At 36.1% G+C, this 23,413-nt stretch overlaps 1 protein-coding gene across 1 annotated transcript in view; it reads left to right on the top strand.

Annotated features, from left to right (window-relative positions):
• Window positions 1-23,413, top strand: part of EYS (eyes shut homolog) — an 871,402-nt gene that overhangs the window by 239,896 nt on the left and 608,093 nt on the right. The window contains exon 14 of the mRNA XM_027787807.2: window positions 4,818-4,922. Within this exon, the coding sequence (XP_027643608.2) occupies window positions 4,818-4,922 (105 nt within the window). The remainder of the gene's footprint in view (window positions 1-4,817; window positions 4,923-23,413) is intronic.

Raw genomic sequence — 23,413 nt, 5'->3', positions numbered from 1 at the left:
TTTCAGATCCCTTTTGTTGTCCCTTCACATACGGTTCAGCTGCAGTTAGTAGCTATGACTTATGTATCTTTTCCTTTGCTTGTATCTGGCAGCTGCAAGTGACCAGAAATGACCTGCAGGACATTGAAAAATGTACTTTTTAACTAAACAAAAGTTATCACAACATTTCAGTTAGTGCATGTGCTGGCTCTCCTGCAGAAGGGAGATACAGGAATGGAAGTCAGTGGAAATGCAGAGTCTGTTTAAAAGTCAGTGTTGAAATAATAGAGTAAGGGCTTTTCACATTCACCTACCAAAAAAGAGGCTCAGGGAAGTATGAAATGGCTCATTTGTCTCATTATGATTTTCTCATGAGAAAGGCTAGAGGGGTGAATATAGGTTGAATGTGCCAAAAGCTGTACTGCTCTCTTTGTAAGAGTAGGACTTTCCATCTATCCCTCTGTATTTTTAACCATGTTCATTTATGGTGCACATGAAGAATGTGTTTGCCTCTGCCTTCTAGTGATAATATTTTTATCCTCTGCTTTTCTTGCCTACCACATGCTTGGACTCACCTCTGTCTTATCTAATACAGGAATGTGTTTTGATGGAGAGACAAAGTGAAGACAGGTTTGGATAGAAGCAGTAGGTTCCAAAGTGGGCGCTCTGATACCACACACCAAGTAACTTAAGACCTTTAGTCTGCCAGGAGGCAAACTCACTACATGAACATAAAACCCTTTGGACCTTCTTCAGTGTTATAAATGGTGTGTATGCCCTGTAAATAATCATAACACTACAGCAAAACTCTAAAGATCATCTAGTCCACCTTCATCACAGCAGAAAACATATACTATACTATGTCATTTTCTCACTTGTATTTGTCTTACCTTAAAGAAATCCAACACCATTCCCTGTTTTCCTCAGGCAATCTTTCCAGTGTGATATTATGCTAATCATTAGGAGTTCCTTACCATTTAATCCGACTTTCACTGCAGTTTAAATGCATTACTTTTTACCCTGTCTGCTATGAACACAGAGAACTAAAGATATTTGCAAAAGCTTGTTCTTATTTTATGATGGTCATCACATTTCTATTCAAATCTTCCTTGTTTACACTTTACAGACCCATTCCTTTTCTTTATCCTAAGATAAACGTATCAGGTTTTCAAGTACTGTCATTCCTATCATGCTTGTCTGGACTGTCTCCATGTGGCCCACATTTTTCTTGAATGCAGCTCACAGCACTGTGCAAAGCACTCCAAATGCAGCTTTACTCCAGATAGATGAGAATGGAAGCATTATTTTATGCTTCTGACGGGCTATGTTCCTTTTTATTTATCCCAGCACATCAACTGACTTAACAAAATTCTGGAATTTGTTCCTACTTAAGTTGTGATTGATTTGCTGTATTATGATATCTTCTACTTGTTCCGATTGCATAACATTTGTCATTTCAAACTCCAATTTGTACAAATTTATGAAGAACTCTAATCCTATCCTCCAATGTATCTTTTTGTGTTGCCACCAGTAATCTTACTCTGTTGTCTGCCTTCCAGGCTGTTTTCGAAAAACTTTAGTAGAAATAGACAGACAGTAGACTTCTTTCAAAATCTGTGCAATTCATTCATCCAGTTTGGTAGTAAAACCACTGCTAACCCAATGTATGAATATGGCTTTCCAACATTTTTTACTCATTTGATAATATTTTCCTGTAGTTCGTATCTAGTCCAATTATCAGGCTTTCACATGATAGCAGCAGAAATATTAGTGAAATCAGGGAGTATGACATGCTACTGGTTTTTTTTTTACTTTTTTTTTAATCCACAAGGCCTGTAACTCTAGTGCAGAAGGGAACTGGTTTGCTTATATATGGATCAGTTTTTTATAAATATTTTTATATTTATAGGCTCTTACAAGTTATCAGTGTAGTAACTTTTTCCTATAATTTCTCCAGGAAATGAAATTACACAAATGGATCTATAATTTCACTGCTCTGTCTTTTACTCCTTTTTAAAGGCTGAGTTTATTGGTCTTTTACTCCTTTTTAAAGGCTGAGTTTATTGAGTCTTCAGGTACTTTACCTATCTTCCACAAGTTCACAAAGAAAACTACTGAGTTTTTAAACAGCTAGTACCCAAGGCTGAAGATCATCAGACTAGCATATCTGAACATCTAACTCATCTGACAATTCTCCAGCCTGCCTTCTCTGTTCAGCACTGAAGTTTTGCTCTTTAATCACAGGTATCAATTATGATAATGATCTGCTTGCTGCTGGCCTTTCTACTGATGATTGTAGCAAAAGAAACATTGAATAATTTGGCATGATTACCATTATCAGAAGCCATCCTTCTCCATTAAATAGCAAACCATACCTTTCCTTCATGTTTAATACAGTGTGATTTCTTGTTACCCTGACCATCCCATGATAGCTCCATCTTATTCAGTGCCTTTGCTGGTCTGATTTCCTGCCTACACACTTACACTGTACTATTCTTAGCAACTCGACCCATTTTTTGTTAGTTGGGCATTTTCATCCTTTGAAAACCAGGAAGTGGCCAGTTTGTCTCCTAATACTCAATGTCTTTCTCCCCAAAAAAGAAGATAATTTGTCCTGGTGTGTTGCAGAATGGCTGTGTGATCATGGCCATGACTCCCTTAAAGATCTTTGTGAAACAAAGTTAGCGTAAGTTAGCTGAAGCAGGCCTTGCAGCTATGCTGAGGCATGCTGATAAGGAAGCTGAGAAAAACACTGACCTTGCACAGAGCAGAAAAACAACTTTAAGGAAGCAAGTATGAAGAAACAAGGCGTAACCCGGACCCGCTGAAACCGCAAGTAGGAGGACGTATGAAAATGTAACCTTTAGAGCTTAGCCAATCAACAAATGACTAGTAGGCATAATTAACTGGAACTGTATATAAGACATAATCGCGCTGTAATAAATCGAAGCTTGCTTTATCACTCATATTGAGTCGGCCGCGTGCTTCCCCTCGCTCGTCGCACTGGTGTACTTAAAGCAAGCAGCAACTTTCTTAATTACCTTTTTACTTTAGTTCAGCCTCTCATCAGGTTTTACATTAAAAAAATTTCTGCATTCTTTACAATTTTTCTGAATTCCTTTGTTATTATTTTGTTCAATCCCGTCATCTCCTTTCTCATGGATCTTGATTGCTCTCACCCAAGTTACTGACATTCCTTTCTTCATATTCAGAGACCACTTTTCCCTTTTGCTTAGAATCAAATCCCAGAAAACCTGTTTGTAGTTGCCTTTTCCACTATTGCATGAAAAATTTTCCAACAGCACATTCAAAAATCTTTGTGTTTTTTAATAATGATTTCTTTCCAAAATGACAATTTGGGAGGTAAAAGGACTCAAAGTCCTATGTGTTCAAGGATTCTGGTAGTTGTTTATTTATTTAGATAAGTTAAAAAAAAAAAAAAGGCAAAACAAAACAAAAACACAACAAAACCCAAAGTAAAAAAATCTCAGCTTTCATTCAACTGGTTTTACTAGATTTTTGATCTGTAGTGAATCATAAAATACAGGAAATTACCTATGAGTGTGCAACACTTCCCACTTACTTTTTAAGTCTTACCTGGATTCTATGATTATCCTTTTCTAGAAGCTTCATCTTCCTTCCCCTTAAAGCCTCTTCTAAATAATTATTTTAGAGAAACAGTACAAAGAAGGGGTTTTTATCCTTCCCCTATCTTTTCGCCACTTTCTCTCCTACCCATTGGATTTGATTTTTACACAGATTCTATTTTTACCTGTGTAGCTCAAAGAACATCATACAGTTAAGGAAGACATAACTGCTGGGTGACACCATCTGCCAGCCATGCATATATTGCTGGAATTAATCTACAATTGTCTAAGCTCTGGTCATCCAAGAGGGAACCAAAGAAAGCCCACATGATCCTTTAATTCAGGAGCCCCTTAGACTGAAATTCCTGGGAGCCATCACCTACCTGGTATATCTGATTTGAGTGATACAAGGATCCTTCCTTTGCTTTCTGCGTAGAATACCAGCAACCATTCTGCTCACTCACATCAGTGTCAGCTAGAGTTTTCCCTCTCTATTACTGGATTAGCTTATGGTATTCATGGGAGCTCTTAATTGCTATAGGTGTCCCTCGATTTTGGGTCCATTTTGGATCAGAAAGAACTCAGTATAATTTATACCAGACTAATGCTTACTATAAATGAATGCAGCACACAGTAGAAAGATGAGGGACTGTTGATTTTCTGTTGATTGGGATACCCAAGGAGTTAATTGTTTGCACAAAGCACCTATTATATTGTCTTGTAAATGTTCTCCACTATAGGTCTTCTATATGTTCTCCTATATTTTGTTGTTTCAGATTTGAATTAAATTGAATTACAGCTCAACTAAATCTCTTTAATAGCAGAAAAAAAATTAGAGAAATAGTTGAATGAATCTGTGGTTTTCTGTTGGGATCTGATAAATGGCTTTATCTAAATATAAAAGAAACTTTGAGAAATGTTTTTCCTTTATTGTTACTAAGGTTATTAGATCTCTAAAATAGTTTATAAAATGTGGCATATAATTCTAGTAATTATGATGTTGAGATGTAATGCTAGAATACACAAAGAATGTATTTGCAACTGTATCTCATATGTATTTAAAATTTCATTTGTAAACTATCAGCTATGTTCTGTGAATAACTCTAGTTTTAAAGCTGTCAAACAGAAATAGTGTTTCCAACCTGGAAAAGTTAAATTATGCAGTTGTCAGCTGCACCATGAAGTTGCTTTTCTAGTTTCCCAAACCCAGTATGATTTATAGTTTTAATGTTTAATTTTCTTTTCTTTCAGACAAAAACTGTTCCACGGATATTGATGAATGTTCTTTCAAGCCCTGCAAAAATGGAGGCCGTTGTCATGATTTGATTGGTGAATTTTACTGTAGCTGTTTACCAGGTAAGAAATCAGGTGATACTTAGGTGAAAAGTGGGATTCAAGAAAGAAATATAGTTTTTATAAGCACACAGCTAACTAGTCATTTATTTTTGCTTGAAAAGTGAGAAGGATCAAGCAGGTATTCTTTAAGCATTTCCTACAATTGCTATATGGCCAGCATCAGCAGAACTTGTTTTCAAAATCTAACTTGTGTACCAGAAGTCCTGCCTTGCAAAGTGATGCATGAAGAGTCTTACAAATCAGTCAACACTGTCAGTAGTATTCACCCCAGAATCTTTGAGGAATTCTGAATTTCTAACTCTTCACAAAAAATAATTTTCTTCCTTTCATGAACATAAAGGATTTTGTTCCCATCTTTTCTATTAGCAAAAGTTGTTTTTTAAGTTTCTTATGACATGCTGAAGAGAAAGAAAGAAAAAAAAAAACCCAGGAAGAATTTATACAATAGTTACCGTAAGGGTTGCTGTGGTGGGTTGACCCTGCCTAAATGCCAGGTGTCCACCAAATCCATTCTATCTCTCCTCTCCTTAGCTGGGCAGGGGAGAGAAAATATAACAAAAGGCTCCTGGGTCAAGATGAGGACAGGGAGAGATCACTCACCAATTACTGTCATGGGCAAAACAGACCCAACTTAGAAAAATTGGTTTAATATTACCAATCAGAATCAGTGTAGGTTTATGAGAAATAAAAAACAAATCTTAAAACACCTTCCTCCCATCACTCTTTTCTTCCTGGGCTCAATTTTACTGTCAAATTCTATACCTTGTGTCATCTCCCCACAGCAGTGCAGGGGGACAGGGAGTGGGGGCTGCCATCAGTCTATCACACGCTATCTCTGCTGCTCCTTCCTCCTCAGGGGAAGCTCCTCACACTCTGCCCTGGTTCCACTGTGGGGTCCTTCCCACAGCAGACCGTCCTCCACCAACTTCCCCAACATGAGCCCTTTCCATGGGGTGCAGATCTTAATGAATTTCCTTCCCATTTCCCATGGGGTCAACTAGTCTGGCCAGAAAATCTGCTCCAATGTGAACTGGCAGCTGCGTGATAATTAGTTGCTGGCTGGGGTTAAACCACGACAATAGTATGACTACATGTAGATGTTTTTTCCCTGCTTTCTTTATTGTGGGTCAACTAGTCGTCATCTGATTGGAAAGTAGCAAGTAAAATATGAAATGATAGTACTTAGTTGCATTTTTTCATACTCTTACATCACTTACATTGCACTAAACCTTGTTCTAGCATGTCAAATAAGCGTGTTCCTTTTACCATTATATAGCTAGTATTTGGACAGAAATAATTGCTTATAATGGATAAGAAAAAGAAGTGGTTAAAATTATTGTCCCTATAAGAACTATATATGTTTTTAAGCAAGAAATTTAAGAAGATATACAAGTTATTTCAAATCCAATGCATAAATAGTTTGAACATTAAGATTGGATTCTTATGTTGATGTAATAGGATAGTTTTACTTTTTAAATTACAAAGCCTGTGAGTAAATTTCATTACTCTTTCAATTGTCAATAAGCTCAATTTTACACTTCATTTTGGAAGAATATCTTGCTTTGTGCAATCACAAACACAACAATGAGTATGGAAATATCTGCCTACTTTACAGAACTGAAAAAAGTGCAATCATATGTATGAAATGATTATTGAAATACTGTAAGAAGTACATATATGAATGAAAAAATGTATATAGTCTGAGAATTAATATTTTTAAACATTTGTTAGATAAAGAAATAACACATCTACTAAACACATGATGAAAATAAATTATTTAAATGATATTTATTCTAGGAAATAAACTAAGCATACTGGATTTGAAAGTAGAAAGCAAGAAGTTTCATAAATAAAAGACAAGTGGTATATAGTAATTATGTATCATAAGGACTACAAGCACAGAAAGCAGAAGAGCTAACACAGAAATACCAGTTGTCATAGCAGTTTCCAGGCTTTTCAAATGAACTGTAGGAAGTATCTCCTAGTATCCTCCTTTTTTTGAGCAACATCTTCTGGCAGACTGCTGTACTGAGTGAAGAACAGCTTCTAGAGGCTTTTGCTTGTTTCCTGTTTGGAGAGTGCCCTTATACCATGTCTTCACCTGACTGCTAATAAGGGAGAGCCAAGCAACTACTCAGCTGAAGCTGCTTGGGGAGCAGATATAAATCTGGTAGATGGAAGCACAGGTTTTAAAGGGCAGGGAGTGGAGGCTTGTTGGTTGTTGAGGGTAATTCTTAGAACTATGTTCACAACTAATGTCCATGTAATGATTGTGGTCATGTGCTACAGTGTGGTCTCCAGCATCAGCTGAAGAAAATACCCAAAGCAAAACTGAAGCCTTGATGTAGGCAGTACTCCTGAAGCATGGTGTTGCCATGCAGGCTTTGGTCTGCAGACATTACTTCTTTCTGGGGTGGGAGTGATGGTGACCTTGTCTGTGAAAAAGGTGAGTAGACTGCATACCATCACAGAGGATAAATGCAGGACATCAATAAGGTCTTCCACACAGCCTGTAGAGGAAAAATTCTGAGCCACATAATGCAAGGAAGGATTGACAGCTGTAGATTGTGCTGAGAAGTGTAGCAGATAGTGACTCTCAGGGTGGGGGATGCTGGAAACATATGACTCCAGCAACAGAAGGAATATTCCTTTTTTGCCTGCACACCTGTGATTACTGAAGAGGTACAATGACCCAAGAGTAGATGAGGACAAAGTATAGGTATCAGAGAAGGCACTGAGGATTCACACAACTATTGGCATATCAGCCTAACCTCAGTCCCTGAGAAGGTTATAGAATAAATGTTCCTGGAAGCTGTGTGCAAGAACATGAAGGACTAGAAGGTGACTGGAAACAGTCACTGTGGATTTACCAAGGGTGAATCATGCCTAACCAATCTGGTAGCCTTCTATCATGAATTAACCAGCTCTGTGGATAAATTGACAGCAGTGGATGCAACTAACTTTAGCAAGGCTTTTAACATGACCTCCCAGAGTCATGCTGTTGTCAAGATGAGGTGTACAGACTGGAAAAGTAGACAGTAGGATGGGCTCAAAATTGGCTGGACCATTAAAGGATTTGTGATAAAAGGCACAAAGCCTAGTTGGTAGGTAGTGGCATTCATCATTATTTAATACTGGAATCAAATCTGTCTAGTGTTTTTATTAGTGAACATTGGGTTACATTCTCAGGAAATTCACAGGTGAGATAAAACTGGGGCAAATGGTTGATATGCTGAAGGCTAGGATTTCTCTTCAGAGGGACTTTGACAGGCTGGAGAAACAGGTCAACAGTAATCTCAGAATTCAACAAATGCAAGTCCCACAGCTTTAAGAATAATCCCCTGCACCAGTAGAGCCTAGTGGCCAACTGGCTGGAAAGCAAAGCAGCTTTGCAAAGAATGACCTTGGGTCCTGGGGGTGTTGGTGTTCAAGCAGAACATGAGCCAGCTCATGTGTCCGTAGCAAAGAAGCATCCTGGGCTGCATTAGGAAGAGTGTAGCTAGCAAGTCTAGGGATGATTATTTTTCTTCTCATGACTTGTCAAAGTGCATCTGAAAGACTGTGCCTAAGTTTTGCATTCTCCACTAAAAGAAGGACATTGCCATATTGGGGCAAGTCCAACAAAGAGCCATGAAGATGGCCAGGGTCCCGGAGAACCTGAGGTACAAAGAATGGCTGAGGTAATTGGACCTGTTCAGCCTGAAAAAAAGGCTAAGGAAATATTTTATTGATGTTTACAACTACCTCATAAGAGGATACAGGGAAGACAGAGCAAAGCTGTTCTCTAGAAATGAAAATTGTGGCAGAGCAAGAGGCAATGGACCCAAATTGGAATGCAGAACAATTCTGATTAGATATTAGGAAAAAAAAAACCAAACACATTTTGAAGGTGGTTAGCCATTGGAACAAATTGTCTGGAAAGCTTGTGGAATCCACATCCTTGGAGGCATGTTCAGATCTTGACAGGACAGTTCCCTGAACTAGCTGATCTAGCTGGTCTTGCTCTTAATGAGGATTAGACTAGATTGCCTGAAGAAGTCATTTCCCAAATAAATTATCTTGTGATTCTATTACTATATAAGGAATCTTTGCCCAATTTTACGTATACTTTACTAATATAATACTTTAAGTTGAATTTGAACTACTTGTCCCTACACACAGTCTTTAAGACTGCAAGTATTTCAACCATACCTAAAAGTTTTCCATAATCTTAATTAGGGTGTTACCTTTTATCAATCATCTTTTTAGCTAAAAAAAAAAAAAAAGTGTTTGTTTATATGCAATGCTTTTCCAAAATCAGAATTTGTATGAATATTTTAAAACTTCCCAAATATAATGTTTTATCCTGTGTGTTACTTTAGCCTAAATACAATGGTTTTGCCATGCATAAATTTAGCCTTCCACTAGGAAATGGCTTCATATCTATACTGAATTTCACAAAGGATAAAACAAAATGAAAAACAAGTGCTAGAGTGGTGTACTAAAAGGTTTATTACAACAGTAGTCTGTCATCTGGAAGCCTTGCCTTGAAATGGTGAAGTAGAGAAGCACAGTTTCAGAAAGAGGTGAGGAACCACTCTTTAAAGTTTAACTTCTCCCCAGGTAATCTGATATTTAAGGAAATATTAATGTAGAAGATGTTGGATTTGCGGAATATATTCAGAAAGGCAACAAAAATGAACCGTTAACTACAGCAACTGCCTTATGAAAAAGCAAGGACCCTTTAAGTTTGTAGAAGAAAACAATGAGAGGAGAGAAGGCTTAGAAAGAAATTAATGAAAGCAGGGGCTAAGCTGAAAGCAGAAGGCTGTTCATAAGAAGTAAGAAGGCACTTGAATAACTTAGTGGGATTTTGGACTAAAACACATAAAAGAACTTTTAACAGATAACATTACACTTCTTAACTTGTTGCCACAGAATGCGATGTAGATAGAGAATTTATTTAGGTTTGGTAAGGGATTAGATAAATTCACAACCAAAAAGGCTTTAAGTGGACACCAATGAATCCTTGGACTTTTTTACTACACCTGAATGTTTGGAGGTTTCAAAGGGAGCAGACCGCTGGAAGATGCTAAGCTAATGTGCTTTTCCTAAGTAGCCTCTCTTTTTCTGCTCTCAGACAGTTCTAGGCCACACACACTGCTGCACTGACCGTACAGCGGGTTTCTTAGGTTCTTACCTAAGTTCTTAGGTTCTTAGGATATTCTCATGTTTTCATCTCTTACAAAACCTTGTATCTAGTACACAGCTTCTTTCCCATTCCCATTCATGCCTCACTGATGTATTATCCCTGCTACACCTAACTGAATACATAAATATTTTAGTTTTCAGTGGGATTAGCGGATGATTAGCATGTGCTCAAGTAGACTGATTTTGAAGCAGAAAATCCTGTCAGCTAAGATGCTTCGATTGATAGATGCAACCTAGAATCAATTTTTGTTCAACTTAATACACTGAATCAAAGGAGCAGTACTTCGGATTAAGCGTAAACTCACACACAGAAAAATTGTAAATCAAATTCTTCCTTTTTGGGAGGTTCACTGTTATTAAAGTTTACTGTACCATGAAATAAGACTGTACTTTCAAACCTTTCTGGCACCTTTATTATGAAGTAGAAGCTTATACGTGGAAGTTTTTGCTCCAGGAAGAGGTCCTAGGAAAAGCGTTGCATCAAAAAATAAAGCAAATCATCAAGATTACAGATGGGAAATGTTTAGGAAATCATTCAGTCCTTCACGCTGCTGCTGCACATTCCCTCTTAACATAGAATTTGTAATGATTTTTTTTTTTTTTTGCTTTGATTTTGAAGTTGCCTGATAAGAAAGTCTAGCATTTTTTATGTGAAACTGTTGCTCAGCTTACCAAAAACATTACCTGATGCATAGTTCAAAATTTGTATTACCAATTTTTTGTTTCAAGTTAGAATTCATTTATATAACTTGTAAGTCATACATTTTTTTCATACCTCTAACATCCTAACTTGTACTGGGATACCATTCTTTCTAAACCAGACCATGTAACCAGCTGTAGAAATGCTGTTCAGCAGTCTGCCACTTACAGAAGAATCTCTGAGTATTCATATAGCAAAACAGTACAGAACTGCTTGAAGGCAGTTGTTAGTGGACCCAATATTTTAGGGAAATAGAGGTTAATACACTCATACGATGTTAGCTGTTTTGCAAAGTCTTTACAGTGAAACTTCTGTGGGCAGTCACATCCATGAGATATCAGTGCTGACTCTTTGTCCAGGAGGAGGGCTGAGGCCACTGATAGAGGTGTTGGAGAACCACAGGTTATGCAGCTGGCTCCCCAGGACCTGCCACATACCTGACTCTTGCAAAAGTGGTACTTGGAAGCAATAAATGACAGGGAATATCATTAGGGGTCTCCATACGTTAGCATTGATTTTTCTCTGATATTTGTGAAACGCTAAATATATTTTTAGTAACTCTAATAATTCTGTGGGTTTGAGAATCTTGCTATATTTAGATGTTTCTTCTAATAGTGAGATTCCTGAGAATGTCCAGCCATTTGCTACCACAGAAGGTCTCATAGTTCATTTAACTTTTTTATGGAAGCCTTTACAAAATTAGTTCAAAGCTTCAATTGTTTGTTACATGATATGTACCAGTTTAGTCATAAAAGGCCTAGCAGAAAAAGGTGACAATTCTAAAATTTACATGAGTTATGAGAGCCCTCTTTTATGAAGAAAGAAATTCAGAACTATTCTACAGTATTTGCAAAATAAGGAAGTAGAAAACCTAATAAAATAAGGAAGTAGAAAACCTAATCTTCCTAGATCATTCTTTGCTTTCCCACTCTGCAGTGTAACGGTTAACTTGTCCTTCCTCTCTCCTCCCCAGTAACTTTTACATCACGACATTTAAGCCTGGTACAGGAAAGTGTGCCATTTAGTTTAGGTTTCTAAGATGTAAGAAATAACATACTGAATAAATCGTTATGTCCTTATGAAACTCATATATTATAGGGATGTCGTTACTAGAATTTTGTGTATGTATCAGCAAAAATGTCAGACAAAATTAAGTATGGTAATACAACAGAAGAATGCTAATCAGTCCTAGCCTCAGCCTAAGAGAATTTCAGAGGGAAGATGATAACAAGGCTAAGCAAAAAATGCCCCATTTGGGGACCTGTGACAGAATCTAGATAGCAAATTTATAACCTGTCTTTTCTGCACAGAATATCACCCATACCATCCAGCAGGTTTGGATCCTGAAAACATGGAAAGCTGTCTACCTTTACCTTCAGTATGTTTTTTCTTCTGTCACTGTTTCATTGCAGGGAGGATGAGATGGACAGGGACACGAAACCAAAACCAAAACCCCAAACGAAAACAACCTACTATTATTCAATATTTGGAACTGATATTAAAAAGAGTCCCTGACCTGCTCATCAACAGAACCGAAAGACTCAAAACTACCAAAAAAATATGAGTCATTAATGGGTATTCCTCCCAAACAAATAATTGATTAGCTCTGTGTACTGGGTATCGTTGAGATGGAATTAATTTTCTTCGTAGCAGCCCATACAGTGCTGTGTTTAAATTTGTGACAAAGCAGTGTTGTTAGCACAGGGGTGTTTTAGCTGTTGCTGAGCAGTATTTGCACAGCATCAAGGCCGTTCCTCACTCTTCCCTGCTAGCAAGTAGGCTGGGGGTGGGCAAGAAGTTGGGAGGAGACACAACCGGGACAAGAGTTTCCAACTCAGGAAAGGGACATCCCATAGTATATGATGTCATGGTCACCAATAAAAACTGGGGAAGAGTTTTTCTAAAGTAGCTGTTGCAGGGAGACTGGCTGGGCATCGGTCTGCTGGTGAGAGCTGAACAGTCACTGCCTTTGCATCACTTGGTTTTTTCTTCTACTTTTTTTTTTTTTCTCTCTCACTCTGTTTTTGTTTGTTTGTTTGTTTGTTTGTTTGTCATTTACTAAACTGTCTTTATCATGACCCACCAGTTTTCTCACTTTTGACCTACCAGTTCTCTCCCCCATCCCACTGGACAAGGGTAAGCAAGTGACTGGGTGAAGACTTACCTGTCAGCCGGGGTCAACCCACCCCACTCTGGTTTTATACTTTAAAACTTCCTTATGTCTCTGTTTCCCCCCCCACACTGATTTCTACTTTTACTTCCAGGCTCTTTTATTATTATTCTGTATCTCCCAGTTCCTTGCTGATACTAATTTTTATGAACTTTTATACTTGTTCTCTATTTGTTTTTTAAGACTATTTTATCTAAACATATGCTTTAATTGTAGGTTTGATGTTGTTAATTATCTAACATTTAGATTTAAATAACTACAATTTCTTGAAAAATTCCTTATGTCGTATTTTTCAGTTTAAATTCTCTCAGCTGATATTTTCTTCTCATTCTGTTTAATTTTGTAAGATCTGTCTTTTGAAACAGTTATACCAGAGTGGTTCCAAAAAAGCTAGATATGCTTGATGGACATATTAATTACAGTTAAATTTCTGATCTGTACAAAAAATCAATAACTCACAATAAATGTAAAATAATCCTGGAAAAGAACATGAGTTTGCTGGCTTCCTTGCTTAATTTAAATCCTACATTTAGACAGGAATAATAAATAAATACATCCAAAATTATATTTACATCTAGGCAGTGCCATCCATCATATTTGCAAGCAATCTGTAAGCTGGACAATGTCTTCATTGTCTCTTTTTCTTCTGACTTTTGTGTATGTATGGATAGCTATAGATATGAACACCAATCTATATGCATTTATGTACATGTACATATACAGAATCTCTACATACATGCTTTCAGAATATTTTGTTATCGAATTCGATTATCCTGATATTTATTATACTAGCTAAATAACTCTATTGTTTATAAACTTAACGGAGGACACATACTAATAAGCAATACAGCTCCTCAAAGACAATTCTAGGTACTGAGTAACAGGTTGTACAGTTGCTAACAACCTCTAGACAGGCTCAACAAACTTTTTTTAATGCAGGCTGTACTTTTCCCTTTTAAGAACACAGATAAAGTTATACAAATAAATTCTGCCAAACACTTCAGTTTTTCTTATTTATCTATTTAGTTCAGTCATTCAGTTGTAGGCAATTGCAGTGACATGGCTGCTTGTTGCATACAAAATGCAAACCTGTAAATGTCAAGGCAGCAGAAAGACAGTATCAGTTTGTCTGTTTTATTAAGTTCATTAAAAAGTCTCTTACAAAGCTGATGTTAAGGGAAGCTATGATGAAGAAAGAAAAAGTAAACTTATGATTAAAAGAGCACATGGCTAATTTCTCACTGTTGTGAAAGGGTCTGAACTTATTAGGTATAACAGCTTTACTAAGTTGCTTTCTCTTTTATAATTCTGATTTTCCTCCCACATTCCTGTCTTTATCAGTATAGTGATTCATGCCAGTTGTAAGTGAAATTTTCCTGCAATAGAACAAGAAAAAATTGCTGGCAGCTTCTAATTTTTTCCAAAAATGTGCTGTCATTTAATAAGGCTAAAAATATATTGGGGAAAAAAATATTCCATTGATTGACAGCTCATTCGTAACGTCAATTCAATCCTCCAACCCTAACAGATGACTTAAATTTTTGACATTTTTCTAATACAAACAACACTATTTATTTCAAAATGGATAATGAGACATTCAGTTATTGTTAACAAAGGCAAACACAAAACAGTGATGTCTGTCTTGAGAAATACTGTAATAACCCATTACAAATCCCCCAGGTGAAAAAATACCTCTATGACAGCTTTTAGCTTGAATCTATTCATTCCTAAAACCACTGTAACAGCAGTAACAGAATGGAATGGAATCATCTATTGTCTCAATATTAAACAGCTATTTTAAAGACCTGTTAACATCATCATAGCTGTATTTTACAATTCACTGAAGTTATACTCTTCTACAAAGATTGCAACTCACCAACTGTTGACTAATTTTTCATTTGCTGCTTCTTATATTTGGCATCTCTACATTTTTGTCTGATACATTAATGGAATATATTACCATATGTAAGTACCTCTGGCTGATAGAATGAGCCCATTCATATAAAATAAATCAATAAAATTACCCCAACCAAATAAACAAAAAAAAAACCCCTAAAGTTTTATTACATAGGTAAGCAAATTAATTAGATCTAGAAAGCTACTTTATTCCCTTTCACATGTGAGAAACCTCAAGTATTGTTTGTATCCATATAATTTCCTACATTCCTTGGTATGCATGATTCTTTTGTCAATGACATGCACAGATGTCATTACAACTATATCTTTATGTAGAAAATAAGTACCTTTCTTTGTCATATGTATATTTAGAACAGGCCATCACGGACAAAATGTAAATAATGCAAACTGAAGCATACAAGATTAGCTGCATAGACAACTGACACATGTAGAATGGTATCTGGGCTTATTTAAGGTACTGTCATTGGTGAGAAAGGATTAAGGTAAGGTAAGATACTGATGGATGTCTCAGAAAAGAGCACTCAAGCTGTTTATTAGCACCTTCACTGTGAAGAACTATCCCAAAAGTATTGCATGCTACAGAAAACTTACAGCAGTGTAGATAATTAAGGTTCTGTAGTTTAAAAAAAAAACCAAAACATATTTCACTACTCTCATTATGATACCAATACGTTTTTCTAAGAATGCAGAGAGTAGCTACTTGTGTATCTTGATTGTTTGGCCATGGATATTTTAAAATTACATTTTCAAGAAATCACAAAACTTTTAATCTTTACTTTTAGTTTGTTTTCAAAGCATACCCTTGAGATAATGAAACTTTGTTCCCCATTTCAGAGAACAAGAAACAAACACAAAGTTACTGAGTTAACAAAAAGCCTAAACTGAATGCACTATTAACTGTAAGTCTGCCTATTTATAGTTACCATATGGAGGCAAGTAGATTAAGGCTTTTACTTCTGTCACATAAGCCAGCTCTAAGCATGCAGGGACTAGAAGAATAATGAGTAACTACTCCTCATTTACCTTCTACATTGTCAGACGTAGGTGGCCAGAAGGCAGCAGATATGATCAGAGAGAATGTTACAAGTATTTTTATATTATAATGCTTTGTTTCAATGTACTTCACCAAACCTACCTTGGACAATGCTTCACAAAACAGCTATGCAAGATAGTTCCTTAAAGCAAAATTAAGCCAGTAATATTTGCATCCCACTTAGAGATTCCATATTGTAGAGAAATTAAGCATTTGTTAGTAAGCAGGAGGAACACTCATACTTTTGCCTTACAAAAAAAAAAAATAATGTATATACATGTATGGTGTGAGGTATGTGTGTGTATAAGCACACACACCAACACCCATATACATAGTTCATCATGTTTTCTGATTGAGTTTTAGTCTACTGCTTGCTCTGCTCAGTCCTTCACATTAGTGCAATCTCTGGCTTCCCTCTATTTTCATCTCTTTCTGATGTTAGAAATGCAATTCTTTTCACTCATCCTGTTCCAGAAAACTGCTATAGCCACCTAAAATTTTGGTCAACATGCTTAAAATTGTACTATTTTTAAAGCAGTTAAAGTGATAATCCAACTATGGACTTTTTCCAAAGTAAGTATGCTGTGTCTACTAAACAGAAATTTTATGTTTGTTTTATATGTTTAACAATTTTTTGGCCCAAAACTTCTATTTCTGGAAATAAATGATCTGTCCAATATATGTATAAATATATTCAAATTTCTAATCAAGGATCTAAAGTTTTTTGAATTATGATCTGCTATGTTTTTTGGCAATCTCTTATTTAAAAAAAAAAACAACCAAAACCCCAACAACAACAACAAAAAAACCCCCACCAAAATCTAGAGTATACTTATATGGACAAAATCAAAACAGTCTTTATTCTACTGCCAATTTTTAAGCAATAATAGCATTCCTTGTTTTAGACGGTATTCTTTTCCTTTTATATTTCTTCTTTATACATTCATATATATATGTATATAAATATACATATATATATTCTCATATATACACTCATTTCATTTTTCTTCTATGTTTTTATCCTATCTTTATGCTTTCCTACCCTCCTCTAAAATAACTTCCTTCTTCAGCAATTCACTGTCAGACTGATCTCCTTCTGGTCCTGTAACGTACTATAAAATAATTAACATTTTCTGTGGCTCTGTCTGCATTAGTAAGGAGTAGAAATATTGTATAAAATTATTGACACTGTCAGCTAACAGAATTGCCTTGCCAGATCTTCAGCAAAGTCTGTAAGTCTATAGCTGTAGCTTTACTGGTTTTAGTCACCCACTTTTTTTTTTTTTTTTTTTTTCTCTCTACTTATCTGTTACTAGAAACAATCTTGGGGTTTTTTTCAGTTTTTCTGGTATCATAGGGTGTTTTAATCTGATAAGAAATGAAGGATCATATATGGATTTTATAATTACATTATCTTTGAAAATTACAAAAGAATCTAGAAAGTACATGATGGATGAAAAAGAATGTCTATGTGCTTTGTCTCTGTTCAACAGTTTACTTATCAGCAAATTCTAATAAATAGTTCAACCCCAAAATTTTGGTTATGTATTATTTGCCATACCATGGCTTAATACTATGAATGACATAATAGCAGCCTAATGTATGTTTATTTTTATTTGCTTATTTGTCTTCCTGGATTTTACTCTAAAAATTTTCTACAGTCCTGAGGAAATGCATGCCCAAGCTCACGTTGCACTTCAGAAACCATTCACTTTTAAATAAAGAGAACTTTAAATAAAGTTCAATAAATTGTACTTTCTGTAATAATTTAATTTATCTCTAAAATAAGAATATTGCACTGAAGACCTCTTTATTTAATCCAGTATCAGATCACACTATGGGGAGCAGCTCATGCTCTTATCTCCTTATTCTTGTCACAGGAATTCTGAAAGGCAGGCAATGCCTCTAGGTACAATGGCAATATTGCCCACTGCTTGTTCTGATTTTACTGGGAGCTTCATATTTCACTGGCCATTTTTTCAGAGATATTAAGCTGAGTTAAATTTTGTGTAATTATCAGAAGTTAGAAAATACATATTAATTATTACTTTTGCTCTTTATACTGTTATTGTTTTTGTATAAAAACATAGTTCGTCGCATATATTTGGTTTTTATTGAAATTCAAGAGTATTTCTTTCTAAGAAATACTAAATGTTTTGAAATTATATAAAGACCTGCCAAATAAAAAAAAATATGTAATTTTTCTCCATCAGTTTCCATTACTGTTTTTGAGGAGATGCTGTTTTGAATTAACGGTGTACTTTATTGAGGGAAAGAAAGAGCTATTTCTCTTCATTAAATCTTAATTCTTTCCACTAGAAACTCTTCCTACTCTTTTTCAGAAAAAAAGCAGATTAGCACAATAGACACAATAGGGAGAGGTTTTGATGATTATACGCATTAAGGTAAGGCTATACCAATAATGAAAGGGTTTTGTATATACAAGATACATCACTAAAAGTAAGTAATAAAATCAAGCAATCATAAAACTACATTAAAAGGAATCATCAAAGAACACTATTAAGGCAGAAAAACACCTTTAAAACATAAGGCATCCCCTATATATTCTATGAAAGCATGATTTTTGCATATATCAGCATTGCAAAAAAAAGGATGCACGGAGAAGGTGATTGGTTTTTGTTTTAATTATAGACAGGCAGAAATATTCCTGTGTAATCTACCTATAAGCTATCAGTGAAAGGAAAAAAAACCCCAACAAACAAAACAAAAGACCCACAAAAAATACAGAAAGTCCTCTAAGAAATATCCTTTTACAAAACAGGCATTCTGAAAAAAACGTACAGAATTTTTTCTTCCCTCATTTTTCTCTTTTTTAAGAAGAAGTGGTTCCACTTTCGCTTTCTCACTGATGGGGCACCATCATTTTAATTCAGGTTAGTCTTGCTACTGGTGCTCCAAATCAGGTGAGAATCAAGGGATGTTATTTATTTTCTAACTAAACTAGCAAAATTTGAGTAGTAAGATCTTTTTTACTTCTAGATTATTAATTTATTCCTATGAACTATCATTATTTTTTATTTTTAAAAAATGCCACTGCCCTAGAAGCTGAATGCAGCTGTTACACAGTGACCTACTAGCAGCCTTGCTAGTAGGTCTAACTGGTTTTGCCTGCTTTGGAAACAAGCATCTGAAATATTTATTTTGGTCTTGTTACACAGAATTTGTTTTAAATAATATCAAAGTAGTAAATAGAGTGTCATGGTAATTACGTACCACACAGCTGCTCGCTCAGTCTCCCCTCACCCAGAGGAATGGGGAGAAGAGTTGGAAAGGAATGTAAAACTTGAGGGTTGAGATAAGAACAATTTCATAAATGAAATAGAATAAAAATGAAAGAAAAATAATAAGAATGATGCCAATAACAGTTACAATGAAAAGGGGGAGGGAAAGAATAAAATCCAGAGGGAAAGGAAGAAAGAAACACAGGGTGCACAGTGCAACTGCTCACCACCCACTGACCAACACCCAGCCAGTCCCCCAGCAATGATCCACCTCCCCCGGCCAGCTCCCCGGATATATATACCAGGCATGACATCCCACATCCCACGGTATGGAATACCTCTTTGGCTAGTTTTGGTCAGCTGACTTGGCTGCGTCCCCTCCTGATTCCTTGTGCCCCTCCAGCCTTTTTGCTAACAAGGTCTGAGGAACCGAAAAGTCCTTGACTTATATAGATATTACTCAGCAGCAACTGAAACTATCAGTGCATTATCAGCATTGTTCTCACATCGAAGCCAAACCACAGCGCCATACTAGCTCCCAAGAAGATAATGAACTCCATCCCAGCTGAAACCAAGACAACAGTCAATCCTTGGTAGAAGGAGCAGAGGAGCATATCTCTGGAACCTAGCTTTAATTACCTGTTGAAGTTTTATCATTTTTCAACTCCTGTAGTTATGCTTCATTAAGTAATACCATATAAGACTGATCTATGAGATGGTGCAACAAAAAATAATATGGAAAAATCAAAACTATCTCCATTAGTCAATTTCTTACTCTCATTTTTTCATTATGCATAAGGAATTTATAAATGCCATAGGTTTTGTGTATAAATTACAAGAACAGGTTATATAGGAAAGAATAATAAATTACCTATTGGTAGTAAGAAACATGGGATGTACTGTGATACACATCACCTTCTCAGTATGTCTTAAAATCCTGCCAGAAAGAAGCCACAAACACTCACCCCTTTGCAGTCCTTCTGGTAAAATGAAAATGTATAACTGTTATTATTTCATAACACTTTTCTTTTTTCTTTCTGCTTTTGTGTCTGTATTAGTCTGTAGTTGTAAAACAGCATTAGGTCCTGTTCTAATGCATCATACCACAAAATGATAAGATAGTGAGTGTGACACACTCCAAGGCAGCAAGCACAGTCAGAATAAAAACTTATTCTATGGCTTCTTAGTGTAAACGATAGAGAAACGGAAGTTGCCTGCTGTGGTACAGTAATAAAACTTCTGTTGTAATAGCTGTAAGTCTTCTGGTGTATTTCTGTAAGATGTGCAGAGTATGCCTCTGTTCTTATTTAACCCTTTTTCTCCAGGTCTAATTCATCTTTTGGTCAAACTGACAGAAATGTTCTTACATTATGGAAAGACATATTTGGCCTTTAGGCTTTTTCCTGTTTGAGGGATTTTTTGAAAGAAAAACATAGTAAAGCAATAGTTGTCTTACATCTTCTTGTTAAATTGTATGACTTAAGGTCCAGCTTGCCCAAAGGAGTAGCAATAGTCATCAAGTCAGACTAAGAGGAAAGTGATGCACTTATTAGCCCTCACTGGCAGAACAAAATTCTAGACAGGGGGAGAATGAAGAGAAAGTGACAGAAAGGTCAGAGCTCTTACAGAGAAATTTGAAGATGACTATCAGAAAAGTTTATTAAGTCAATACTTTTGAAATAACTTTCTAGATAATTAATTTCTATTCTGCTGGTTTGCTCTATATTCAAGAACAGAAGAAGTACTTTTAAAAAAGAAAAGAAATAAAAAAGGTGGGAGGAAATGTGGAGTTGATATTTGGGTAACTCTTTACAAGAGAGAAAGGAAAGTTTCAATCTGCTTCTCCACAAAGAAAATTGTTGACATATGATGCCAAGAAGTTTTCAACATCCTTTCTGCTTGACATCAAGCAAAAAAAGTCAACTACATCAAACTGCCTAAAAGGAAGGTCTTTTACCATTAAAAAAAAAAAAAAAATTATAATCTAGAAAACACTTAGATGAAAATATATACTTTAAGGTTTGTTTGGCCACAACTTCAGCTGTGGTATTTATAAATTATTCAGAGCAATTTCAGAGCTATTGGCTTGTGGATAGGTCAAATAACAGAAAGGTAGGAAAAAGCAGATGAAGTACAGAACTGTCAGATCAAACTTGAATTCTTGAAAAAATACTAGAAAAAATGTAAAGATGAAGTATTTATAAACATCTGAAACCAACAGAAAGATGACACTCACTAGGTAACATGGATTTCTCAGGAACAAAATGTGTGAAACCATTGCAATATCTGTTGTCAGGTGGTAATAAACCTCTGGACAAAGGAAGGAGTAGGTGATACATATCTTGAGTGCATCAGCATTCGTGTAAGGAAACCAAAGGAACACTGTCTCATTGGAACTAGCTCTAAACTACATGTACCTCACTGGAAAAAATAGTAAAATATGATAGTGATTCAGAGTGGAAAAGAATTTCACTGAAAGTGTTTTGGGTCCACTAATGCTCTTCATCAGTGTTCTTCATCAATGACCTGGATGACTTAATTGGGAATATTATGACAGAACTTGCAGATGGCACCAATCTGGGAGAGAGACAGGGAAAAACTCTACTAATGGTCTGGAAAAGAAAGGAAATTCAATTGGGTGAAGACGCATCCTTTTTGGCAGTTATAAACAAATACATACAAATTGGGAACAACCAGGCAGTTAATCTGCAAAGAGTTCCAGATAATTCAACCTGAATGGGATTCAGCAGTGTATCAATGTTGTGGAAAAAGAAATCTCCAAGTCAAGATATTTGGTCAAGAGTTCTACTTGTGCAAGAAGTGATGTAGTTCCCTGCCATGTATCAGAGCATACCAGCAGGCTCCTGCCAATCTTACCTTGCCTGGCTGACTGACTTCCCAGCTTCATCTCAGACCTGCCATGTCACTGCAGGCTGTCTGGTCATCACTGGTCCGTGGCAGACCCTGGTTACCAGCACTGGACCTGCTCAAGTCTTCTCATTTGTGTACCATGGGACTGTATTGCTTGTCAGTGAGGTTTACCCTGCCTGTCTGGCCATCATATTCTCTATATAAATAATAGAAGTTTATTAAAATTATTAAACTAAACCTAGCTGAACACAATACTTTAAAATATGGTGTTAAGATTTAAATCTGCCATACAGAGTCCCCACGTGCCATGGTTGGAATGTGTGTGTTACCAACTACTACTTATCTCCCAAAGCCTGTTAATATTTATTGAACTAAAGAACTAAAGAATTTGTGCCTCTGTATGGAGCTGTAGGCATTCAGGTTTTGATCATGAAACATGGAAAAAAGTTGGGTTTATCCATAATGCTAGAGCTCATTAGTGAATGAAATTATCAGGAAATCACTGGTGTTCAGTAGGTAGTGATCAAACTGTTGGAGAAGAGCTTTTTACTATTAGAGAACTCAGTTTAATCTGACAACTTTTTGATCTGTAAATATGCCACGTAACTTACATTCAGGTCCACACAGTTTATACAAACCTGTAACTTTGGTCTGATCCCTCAATGTGCTGCATTCATGAAATAGATATAATAACTCTCTTGTGTATGCGCACAGCAGAAGCATGTGTAGGTAAAAATGAATTTTCAGGTTTGAGCAGCACCTGCAAATACATGAGCGAAGGGGAGTTGCTCTGCCTGTGTCAAGAATTTCTGCCCTAGCACAGAGGTGACTAGGACCAATTGGACAACAGTAACTGCTTAGTAAAACACTAGAAGAGGGCCAGAAAGGTATGTGGACTCAGGCTTATATATGGTATGCTGCTAGCTCTGCAAGGTCTACCTGTGAGGTCTGTCCACTGGGAATATCTGAATCAGAACTGATCTTAGAGTAAATCCATCTTGGAGGAAAGATATTACCTGTAGCCTGGATGCAATCTCCATTTGTTGCCTGTCACAGGTACATCAGCTTGCCATCATTGTCACATTAGTGTTTCCAGTAAACAACCTGACATGACTGAGACAGAACTTCAGTGGTGTCAAGAATATTTTAAAATGTACATGTTTGTTGATACTAAAGTGAGTGAGTAGTAAGCAGAAGGTGGACTGACTGCTATTTAAGATTCCTCTCTAGACTAAATTGAGTTTAAACAATGTACACAAGTTTTTGCTGAAAAGACTTTTTTTCAGTCTTCTTGTCAGAAAATGATAATATAAAATTCAAAGCGAGTTGTAGTTATGACTTTTCAAATGCCAGCAGAACTTTCTGAGG

The sequence above is a fragment of the Falco peregrinus genome, chromosome 7, assembly GCF_023634155.1.
Source record: "Falco peregrinus isolate bFalPer1 chromosome 7, bFalPer1.pri, whole genome shotgun sequence".
Classification (NCBI taxonomy): domain Eukaryota; kingdom Metazoa; phylum Chordata; class Aves; order Falconiformes; family Falconidae; genus Falco; species Falco peregrinus.
The sequence above is the reverse complement of the archived record's forward strand: the minus strand, read 5'-3'. Positions and strand labels throughout refer to the sequence as shown.